Raw genomic sequence first — 10,945 nt, 5'->3', positions numbered from 1 at the left:
TTGCATTAAACAAGAACACACCATAAAGAAACTCTCAAAAAGACACATATAACCAGAAAAAAACAATATGAGTAGAGCAGCTGCAAATATATGAAACTTTACCTCTAATGAAGAAAACAGAAGTGAAATCACGGCTGGCACCACAACATTATTGCTTTGAATGCAATGAAAACATTTGAAAATCTGCCCAGCGTGTTTTAGAGCATTCACAGCCATAAGAGGACCTCAAAAACTTCAGAAAACACTCAGGTTGGAGCAGGAAACTCATAAACTCTTGCATGTAAAGAAACATGAAAAGCATTTTTTGTGAAATTCTGTTATTAAGAGTCAGTTCAAAGTCAGCAAGAAGCCGGTAAAGTTGTTCAGTTAAGGCGAGGAGACAAAAGGTTACAACAGTAAGTGAATTTTACAACATTTGCAGCTGTTTACCCTTTCTTTTATTGCTCTTTTATTCGTGCTGCTCTGCTGTCCACACTCAGAGCTTCACTCATTCACTCCCGGGGCTGCCCTGCACAACCTCAGCCATCAAGCAGAAGAAGCCTTCCTCATTCATCCACGCAGCCAGTTCAGCACATGAACCCTTGAAGTCCACTTGTGTGACCCCGAGACGACCATCGACTTCCAGTGATCAAAGCTGCTCCTCTTCATGTTTCAACAACCTCTTCCAGTCACATTGTTCTGCCACCAGCAGCTGGCTTCAGTGGGCAGTTATGTCGCTATAGCAACCACTACTGGCACAGATCCACATCAGTTTAGCTCGCGTTGTGACACCCACCGTCTTTATCTGGTCCATGTCCAAACAAATATTAACTGAAGTCTTTTATCCGCTCCCCAAATGCCCATGTTTGGGTATTATCCGTTGGCACTCCTTTTATTGGAGCTGTTCTGTGATTTTCTAGTAGTTTGTTTTTCTGTGATCACTGTTGTCAATGTTAGCTGTCTGGTGCTAATGTGTTGCTAATGTAATATTCTAACCACTGGGTCACTGCTAGGATGCCTGATTTGCATTTGTAGTTTTATTGTGTATGTTTACAGCATTAATTCCTGTTTTGGACTCATGAAAGCTTCATATTTCCCACCGATAGAAAAATGTAGACAATTTTAAGAACCTATATTTGTCACTAACCAGAAGTGGAAGAAGTACTCAGATCTTATATCACAGTGTAGAAATACTACTTATAGTGGAAATAGAAATGTTTTAGCATCTAAAAGTATCAAGTATCCATTATTTAAAATGGTACGATTCAGACTAATGTATACAACTAAATTATAACTATTGATGCGCTAATATGTTCATCAGTTTAACCCCGTTCAGGACTTTTGGGGTGTTTTGGACCCCAGACCATTTGGTTTAGGTGACAGGTATTGTTTTTTTACTTTTGAAGATTATTATTATTTATTTATTTTATTTTATTTTTAAATAAAAAAGAGCAACATTTGTCATGCGTTTGGAACCAAAAATACACCAACTTATCAGAACATTCATTTAACATAGTATAAAAGGGTTTAATGAAAACCAACAAATATTTTGTACATATTCTTTCTTGGGGCCCAGTGCACCCCGAAAGACCATCTATGTATGGCAACATGAAAGTCCTGAACAGAGTTAATAATGAAGTTGGTAAAATACATTACAAATAATCTGTTTACATATTTACCTGTTATTGTGCTTTGTAGGCTATTATTAAACCAAATCTGCAATGAAAGTTATCCATCCATCCATCCATCCATTATCTATACACCTTAATCCTCACTGGGGTCATGGGGGGCTGGAGTCTATCCCAGCTGACTCAGGGTGAAGGCAGGTTCACCTGGACAGGTAACCAGTCTATCACAGGGCTACACTTAGAGACAGACAACCAAGCACACTCACATTCACACCTACGGACAATTTAGAATCACCAATTAACCTCAACATGTTTTTGGACTGTGTGGGAGGAAGCCGGAGAACCCGGAGAGAACCCACGCTGCACGGGGAGAACATGGAGACTCCACGCAGAAAGATGCAAACCAGCGACCTGCTAGCTGCAAGGCGACGGTGCTAACCACCGAGCCACCTTGCAGCCTGCAATGAAAGTTATTTATGAACCAAATCTGTAATTACTAAACTAAATCTGCAAAGTAACTATTAAATAGATGTAGAGAAGTCAGACCTACTATATTTACGTCTCACTTGTAGTGGTATAGAAACGCAAAGTTGCACAAAAAGGAAATACCAAAGTACAAATAACTCAAAATTAAGTACAGTACTTGAGTGAATGTGATTAATTCCTTTCCACCATTAACACAAACTCGTTTTACTTTTTTTTTTGTCTAAATATTGTGTTAATTGAACATCCTCCAACCTTGTGTCTATTTACAGGTCCAGATAGATAGTAGGTTAGTCCCAGGATTAACTGTGAAACTCCGAGTGGAGGATATGAAGAAATAATGCTCTTCCCTTCCTCTAAAGTCCCCTGACAGAAGCACTTCCCCTCTCATTGGAGCTGCTCTATATGTGGCTGAACTCCCACGGATCAATGTGTGTAACTGCATGAATGTGTAGCAGAGGGTTACCAAAAGAAGAGGGCATGCTGAGAAAATCCTTCCCAGCATGGAAAAGGTTACGCGCTAAGAGGAGAAAAAAAAAAACACTGAATGAGGCCTATCAGCTGTACGGTGTCTCTGGTGTGGTGGATCCTGGACAGAGCTGCCTGGCAGGCACTGAACAGCACTCAGAGCTCAGGGAGGATGAGAGGAAGTGGACACGACAGGCCAAATCGTCCAGGAAATCTTTTTGTAGCTTTGTTATTGCTTGAGAGAGCGCAACAGGCAGCGACTGCACACTGAGAAGGATGGAGTCCAGCTTCTCTTCGAGAGCCACGATCCTCTGGTCCAGCTCCCCGCTCCGATGCTGCAGCTCCGACACCAGATCGTACATCATGTTCTGAGTCTGGGAAGCAACACGGAGACAGTTCATACATCTGAGCTGCTGTGTTCACTTTCAAGGATCATCAGATTAAAGGATGTAAAGATTCTCACTCACCATAAACTTTAAAATATATATATATTAAAAAGGCAGCCAAATGTGAGTACTGTCTAATAGTGACAGTCCTTATGAAACGAAACAGTCAGGGCCAAGGCTGACTTTACAAGGAGGCTTTTATTACACTTTTAGTAACACTGACCCTTAGTGAGTCCACACCAAAAATAAACAAAATGTGAAACATGTGCCCAAGATTTCACAACAATTTCAAAACTGATAAATACACTGAATATACAAACCTTTGCAAGATCAGCGATTGTATTGGCCTGGTCAGTTAATTTCCTTTGCTCCAACTTGACTCTTCGTAATCTAAAAATGAAAACCGGAAACACTTTTTTTTTGTTCCAACTAAATTAAACACAGGGCACGGTTTGTGTTGGTTACAACTTAAATCATATAATCCTGAGAATAAAGATTCTCTCACAAACTTTACTGTAACAACATTTATTGGAAGAGGAAGGTACTTGACTCCCCGATGATGACGGACTGATACCTACTCGTGGATGGCTTGCAGGAATTTACGCTGATGGTGGCGCACCCTGGCACGGTCGACCTTCTTGACCAGCTTGGTGTTTTTGTAGATTAGCCACGTCTCTCTCAACACATTTGCTGCCGTGTTTTTTATCTGAAGAAGAAACAGTGTTCAAGTGAAAAAGCAGTCAAATGAATAGTTTTAAAGGATTTAACCCTTTATGGGGCAAGGGACCATATTTGGTAACTTCCTTGGACGTTCAATATGGCCGCCCTGTGCCTCTCCTTGAGGTTGAAGAACCATGTGCACTTTGATTTAGTTTTTGTATTAGTGCCAATATCACTACCTTACGGAAAAAATGTCACTAAACAAATGTTCCAGGCACTTTATAAAGTTTGGTTTCTTTTTTGAGATTAGTGCCAAAACCACTGTCCCAAGAACAATGTGACTAAATGAACTTGCCAAGCACTTTCTAAACACGTTCCTGGTTACCTCAAACTAAAATGTTTCTAAATAATTTTTATTTTTTTTTGCAGTTTGTTGCTTTTTCTTTTATTCATTATAAATTCCCTTTTTGGTGGTCAGCATCGTTGCCTCGCAGTTAGAAGGTCGCTGGTTCGCGTCCCGGTGAGGACACCCGGGATCTTTTTGTGTGGAGTTTGCATGTTCTCCCCGTGCAGCGTGGGTTCTCTCTGGGTTCTCCAGCTTCCTCCAACACAGTCCAAAAACATGTTGAGGTTAATTGGTGATTCTAAATTGTCTGTAGGTGTGAATGTGAGTGTGCTTGGTTGTCTGATTAAGCGGTAGATAATGGACGGATAGAAACTCCCTTTTTTTTTTAACCTTAGATGGCAAGTTACTACATATGGTAGCTTTATTAATCTTGATGTGCAACATTTATTTATTTATTTTAAGTCACAAAAGTAAAAATATCTTAAAATATCCTTCAATAGAGTTGAAATTTTCATTTTCCAAGTATTTCAAGGCGTTCCCTGTAAAGCCTTAAGTCATGTTTGCATCCTTTACTCTTTTAATTTGCTGGTATACTTTTTTTGCATCACTTTGTTGACTGTCTGTTAAGTAGATTCCACTTGGATTGAACTTTTACTGTTAACATCAAATGCATCTCTGTGTGCAAACAGACCTTTTTGTAGATCTGAGTGTCCATCATAAAGTTGTGCACGTGTTTCTCGGCTCTGGTGAGCTCTGACTTCCTTGCAACAACGGCGACCACTAAGGCTGTACAACCCGCTCCCTGAGGAGAACAAGACCGCTGGTTAGTGTCGCTGTAACGATGTGCTTATTGTAGCAGAAAGCATTGCTATCATCCATGTAATCCTTCATTTCAGGGCGGAATTCATACTGCTGTGAAAGTGCCATAGTTATCCATAGCAATGTATTACCAGTGCTACAGAAGATAAAACACTTAATGCATTAGATTACCCCATGCAGGGGAAAAAACAAACTTAATTACAATTATTAAGCTGCAGCTCGCTGAAATAAATCAATAATGTTCATGTATATTAGAGATGTATTAGTTAAAATATAGTGCCAGATTCACATGTGAGATTACAGCAAGAAAAAGTTTCACTACATGCAAATTATTTTTGTCTGTATTATAATTTTATATCCTTTAACTGCATCTCACCATAATTCCTGTTAACAGGCAAACCCCTTTCCCGCAGTAGGTGTGAGGGACCATGTCTCCGTAGCCGATGGACAGGAAGGTGATGGAAATCAGCCACATTGCTCCAAGAAAGGTACTCGTTACTTCCTGTGCATCATGATACCTGTTGAGACATGACACCTGACTGAAACAGCAGCTGGTGTTTATGCTTGAAGAGAGGCTGTGTGTCTTTGTCAGTCAAACCCAGAGAGAAATTTGACCAGTAGACCACCACTTTTCTACCTCATTTCTTTAATTAATATCCATTAATCACATTGTACGAAAACACACAAACCTGTGTTGAAAGAATGCAGTTAATACATTTCCAGATGATACCTCTCACATATGCGCACAGTCCATGCAGCGATGATCCAACAGGACACACTGAAGACGAGCAGGACTGTGCCGGGGCAGATGGTCATCAACGTCTTCATGACAAAACGAGTGTCAAAGTTGATCTTGTTGAGCGCTCCGATGCTGCGAGAGGAAGCATCTGTGAAGAGTTTGCTGTGGAGCAGCATGACCCGTCCGATCAGGTAGAGGCGCAGGAACATCGGCACGGAGAGGATGATGTCCACGTCGGCGTCCGCCACTGATGCCGTGTAGCTGAAGGCCAGCCGAGCCGTCCAGGTGAACACATACTGACCTGGGATTGGATGGATGGCACAGACGAGGAGCTCCAACCCGACGAAGAGAACCCGCTCAAAGGTCATGGCTATCCTCCAGTCGTCTGCCCCGTTGTCCACCATGAAGAGCTGGAGAGGAAGAGAAGAGAAAGATTCAGAGGAATGAATGATTCCTGCAACCTAAATGGACCAAGTTTATTAATATTTGGATTTGGGAAGCAAGTATTAAAGTTTCTTTACTGATACTCTGCAGCGTTATCAATCAATGATGTAATTATTGTTCAAACAAATTACATCATGTGGATGTTATTCTACATGCAGATTAAGTCATTTTTAATCATGGACACATGACATCTGCAGCAAAAGCAGCTTGGCTTCATTACCCTCTTGGCTGCAGGAATGCTGCCCTCGTAGACTTCAGTTAATTACTTGATGAAAGGGCTGGCCGGAAGCCATTAACCACCACAGAAGTTGTTGTCATGGTGCCCATTGCTCACTAAACCCCCACAGATGCTCTCTGCTTGCCAACACGGAACTGCCAGTAGTCTGAGTCACCAGAGTGTTAAACATGAATGAGCTGCAGTCTTCCATCTTGTTAAACAGCAAGAGGCTCTTCCTGGTGGCACAACGAGGTACTACAGCTCATGTACAACACATTTTCTGACATGCATGTTGTTTGTCTTCTGCCTAATCAGCATATACATGTATTTTAATTGATAAAATGATCACAGTATTTAATTGATTGATTCACAGTTAAACATTAACAACATTCCTTTTCCTTACTAAGTCAATACATAATAAAGGCACAGGTTTAGTACTGATGTCTGCTCTAGGATACGCAAATAATTCATTTTGTGAACCACCATTTACTTAGTTGAGTTGCTGAGGCTGGATTACTAGCTGGCTACCTAGCTGAGGTCCCTTAGGGGTCCCAGAAGACTCAGGTTCATCTCTTTGCACTGGTCGTGGCACTTTAATTAGTTATAAATGTGTTGAGTTATTTATGCCACTAAAGCACAATATCAACTCAGGTAGACGCCGTGATAGCAACGAATTATTCAACATTCAGAGTCAAGATCCATCGTTTTTAAATTTAGTTGTCATGTTTATTCCCAAATAAACTTGTGATTTATTCAAGCCAGTTCACACCTACCTGTTACAGATTTTAGTCATATTATAAATAAAGGTGAAGCATGTGTTTCTAATTCAATACAGCTAATAACAGTTCACCAGATGTTGATTCTGTGTGAGCTGAAAAAACTTGCTGTTCATCCACAGCCCTGGTTCTGCAAATGGAAAACAAAGTGAACCAATCAACACAACACTATTTCTGCATGTCCTGTGTCCGCTCAGGACACATGAAAAACAAGAGGGAGGGGAGATGGGATGAAGTGGGCAGTGGCAGAGAGTCGTTTGATAAATCTAGCACATGTTGACTATCTAACTATTCTAACTAGCTAAATATCAACAATCTTTCTCCAAAATAACACAAAGTTGAGATACAGCCAGAAACCTAAGGAATAGTTATTTATCTGAGCCTTGAGTTTATACTTTTTGCTTGATATGTGATACCAAGGTCAAGACTGCAACACATGGATTGTTCATTCATTCATACATACATACCTGAATTTCCCTTGCGTGGTACATCACAATGAGTCCAAGTAGAATGACAGTAGAAAGGCTGATCAGGCCTTTTAGCACATACGAATATATAGATTGCTGCGGGCGAAGAGAAAAACATCAACATGCCTGAGAAAGAGCAGCCAGTCTTAAAGATACACTTTATGAGAAGCAGAAATAAACTGTGGAGTAGGAGGTCATCTCTACAAGACAAGTCATATAATGGGCCTTAATAGCCATTTTAGTTAGTGACACAGTTGCTATGTTGGCGTCTGTTTCATTTGAATGGCATCCCACTGAATCACATTGAAACCTTGGCACATTTCAGTAATGTAGTAAATATTCACTTTTCTTGATTCCACCGCCGGCACATGCATGACTACAATGGTGGCAGGTAATTAGCTGTACAAAGTGTTAGAACACACTATGAAATCTACTTTGAGTGTTTCTTGTTCTACTTTATAAACAAAGTACCTTGCTGTAAAACTCCCTGGACAGTTCGATCTCGATGACCATGACAATAATACCAAACATCCCACAGACCAGCGCATAGTCGCTCAACTGTTTGCGCTTCCCAAACAGAGCTCTTCTCTGACCCAGCCGGTAGCTAAAGTCCTTGGTCTTCTTCTGTGGTACGGCGCCTTCCTCTCTGGTCATGTTTTCGCTGTTGGCCTTACTGGAGTCCTCTCTGATGACTTTAGAGAAGGCGTCCTCGAGGATGGCACTGTGAAGAAGCTGAAGAGGCTGCTGGTCTGAGTGAAGGTCTGCAATGCTAGACACTAAGGTGCCGTGGCTGCTCAGCGGTCGCACTGCGTCTCCGTTAAGTATGTCGCTAGTTTCTAAGGTGTCAAGCAGTGGAGGACTGTGTTTAGATCCACTGAGGTGCTGAGGGTTTGTCTGCAAAAAGAAGCAAGTAAGACTGTCAACCAGACTGTACGCTGTCAACGCAGTTCATGTAACGTATCTGACAACATCCTGTATCCTGAGAGAAAGATGGGGTCAAGAATAGGAAAAGACATCTTTCATCCACTACATTAAAGCTACCTGCCTAATATTGTGTAGGTCTCCTTCTTGTTCTGAACCATCAGGCCATGAACAGAGAACCTCTGAGGGTGTCTGGCACTGGAAAAGTGGTGACAGATCTTTTGGGTTCTGTGGATTGAGTTTTTTCCGCAAAAGCCACGGCCGAAATTCTTTGGTTTGTTCTACCTCACAATGCTTTTGCGATATCCTTTACATTCCTACTGATCCATATGACCACTTGATGCAGTCCAGCTGTATTACACTACCTGTTTAAGTAAACACACTGCAAATAGGAAGGAGAGATGATGTGACACCTGTGTTTAATGCTCATTATTAATTTTCAAATGGCCGTTGTCCAACAGTATCTAGTATCTGGACGTGAGCCCAGTTGCAGCTGAGAACTTGCAAAACCGATTGTGAGGAAGTTCTTTTAAAAACTTGTGACTTTTTGGGGAGCTCCGTGTATTCCAGTGCCTCCCGGTAATGCCCGATCAGATTGGGATCGTTCAAGTTTGGAGGTTGGGTCAATGCTGATCTGCTGTCGTAAAGGAGTGTGGTTGCCCTCGAGGGTTGTGCCTGGTCTGGAGCAATGTTTATGTGGCTGGTACACGCCAAAGTAAAATCTACATGAATGCGACGATGCACGGTTTCCCAGCAGATCATTGCATGTAATGAGATGATCACTTCACCTTTCAGTGGTTTTGATTTTGTTGCTAACTGGTGCCTCTTTTGCCTTTGTGACAAACATAGACGGAAGCCTTGCACTTCTTAAATGGGAAACAGAATATATCAGAATGAATTGTAATGCTTGTTTCAAGTTTTATATGTCCCAAACTAGGGCTGCAAGGCTCAGTGGTTAGCACTGTTGCCTCGCAGCTAGAAGGTCGCCAGTTTGCGTCCCGGTGAGGACACCCCCTGTGCAGCATGGGTTCTCTCCGGGTTCTCCAGCTTCCTCCCACAGTCTAAAAACATGTTGAGGTTAACTGGTGATTCTAAATTGTCCATAGGTTGTCTGTCTCTAAGTGTAGCCCTGTGATAAACTGGCGACCTGTCCAGGGTGTCCCCTGCCTTCACCCTGAGTCAGCTGGGATAGACTCCAGCCCCCCACGACTTTAAAGATCACCATATGAACCCCAGACTTCCATGATGAGACATCAGTCAAACTGATCAAACTAAATTTTGATGTCAGATTTTAAAAAATAAATAAGAAAAAATGTGTTTAAAACTTTAAAACAACTGAACTACTTCCCAAACTTGGAGCGCACTGCCAAATAAAGTTGTGTTTGATTAAACTCAATCTACAATCACTCTCTTAATGACAGGCTGTCGGGGATCTTCCAAGATGTATTTCAATATTTTTTTACAAGAAGTTCACAGGTTCAGGAAGCACTATTATATATATACATATAATCATGTATCTCACTTTGTCGCTGTCTTGTTCTTTCCTCCACTAAACCTTGGTTCTCAAGTGAACTATACTGGCTGGTGGAGAAAGACTTAACACTTTTGTTACTGACTGGTGTAGATGACCTCTTCGCCCACGGAGCGCTGGAAGGAAGATGACGGCACTTGAGGACGATGGACGGATCTCCAGATGATTTGCAGGTTTGATCACCGGTTATCGAGCAGTGGGATTCTTGCTTTTGGCATTGCTGAACTAATAGTGGTTCTTTACCAAAAACCTCTCTCCAGTTGACGTCCACAGTCTGTTTTTGAAGTTTCTGATTCGTCTTGGCAAACTCGATGGAGTTTACGGGAATGTTGAACAAATTTGGACAAGGTGCTTGGCTGCCGTCTTTGAGTTTAAAATGGTTGCAAGGTTGTTCTTTTCGATCTTCTTGGTCAGTGCACTGAGCCATGAAATTGTCCTGGTCTGACGCAGGTTTCAAAAGATCTTGATGGTTTGCTTGCTGGGGTAAAACCTGTCGAGTGGTTGAAATCTGGCTGCTGTGAGAGAAAGACTGGGAGTGTGGTGCAGATGAAAGGCTTCTCTTATTCGTGACTCTGGAGAGACGGTCTTGGACGGTGCCATGTTTTGCTTGTGGTTGAAAACCGGAGGCCTCTGAATGCTGGTGTGCATCAGGACAAGGACAACCACATCTGTCATTGTGGTTTGGATGTCCCACACTGGTCCCTGCTCTTTCTGCTGAGGGTGAATCATCTCCTACGCTGCTAACCTGGCTACAAAGCAGCAGCCAGTCCTGATCACTCAGCTGCGATAAGGTTAGACTTCGGGTTTTCAGTGGCGACATCTGGCCTGAACCTCTCGGAGGGCTGATTCCGTTCGATCTTTCGTGGGGTGAAGATGAAACACAGCACAGACTCTTCTCCTGTGGGGGTGAAGGCGTTTCAGCTGAGGTTCCGGAGTACGGGTCATGCTTCCCATCGGGCTTCTTTGTCAGAGACGACGGACCTCCTGAGGTGCAGTGTTCATGGTCCCCGTCTCGGAAGACTTCACCTGTCGAGTCCAGACGTCGTGTTGCGTTGGTGGGTTTAACCAGAATCAACCTCAT

At 42.3% G+C, this 10,945-nt stretch overlaps 1 protein-coding gene across 1 annotated transcript; it reads right to left on the bottom strand.

Moving 5' to 3' along the window:
* Positions 1-2,647: 2,647 nt before the first annotated feature.
* On the bottom strand, positions 2,648-10,945 carry kcnn1b (potassium intermediate/small conductance calcium-activated channel, subfamily N, member 1b). The gene is made up of 9 exons (XM_008279405.1): positions 10,610-10,945; positions 7,884-8,306; positions 7,413-7,508; positions 5,500-5,918; positions 5,146-5,287; positions 4,642-4,752; positions 3,523-3,650; positions 3,265-3,334; positions 2,648-2,932 (listed from the first exon to the last, which is right to left on the bottom strand). The coding sequence occupies exons 1-9, from the start codon at positions 10,943-10,945 to the stop codon at positions 2,648-2,650; spliced, it is 2,010 nt and encodes a 669-aa protein (XP_008277627.1).

This window comes from Stegastes partitus, unplaced genomic scaffold, assembly GCF_000690725.1.
Source record: "Stegastes partitus isolate 25-593 unplaced genomic scaffold, Stegastes_partitus-1.0.2 Scaffold157, whole genome shotgun sequence".
In the NCBI taxonomy this organism is placed as follows: Eukaryota; Metazoa; Chordata; class Actinopteri; family Pomacentridae; genus Stegastes; species Stegastes partitus.
The sequence above is the reverse complement of the archived record's forward strand: the minus strand, read 5'-3'. Positions and strand labels throughout refer to the sequence as shown.

What these genes read in the sequence shown, in the direction of transcription:
- kcnn1b (XM_008279405.1), bottom strand. Translation starts at nt 10,945, where the DNA reads ATGAGGTTGATTCTGGTTAAACCCACCAACGCAACACGACGTCTGGAC. An exon ending in CCAGGGAGTTTTACAGCAAG is followed by an intron (nt 7,509 to 7,883) that starts GTACTTTGTTTA and finishes CTTCGCCCGCAG; the next exon opens with CAATCTATATATTCGTATGT. An exon ending in GCCTGTTAACAGGAATTATG is followed by an intron (nt 4,753 to 5,145) that starts GTGAGATGCAGT and finishes TGTTCTCCTCAG; the next exon opens with GGAGCGGGTTGTACAGCCTT.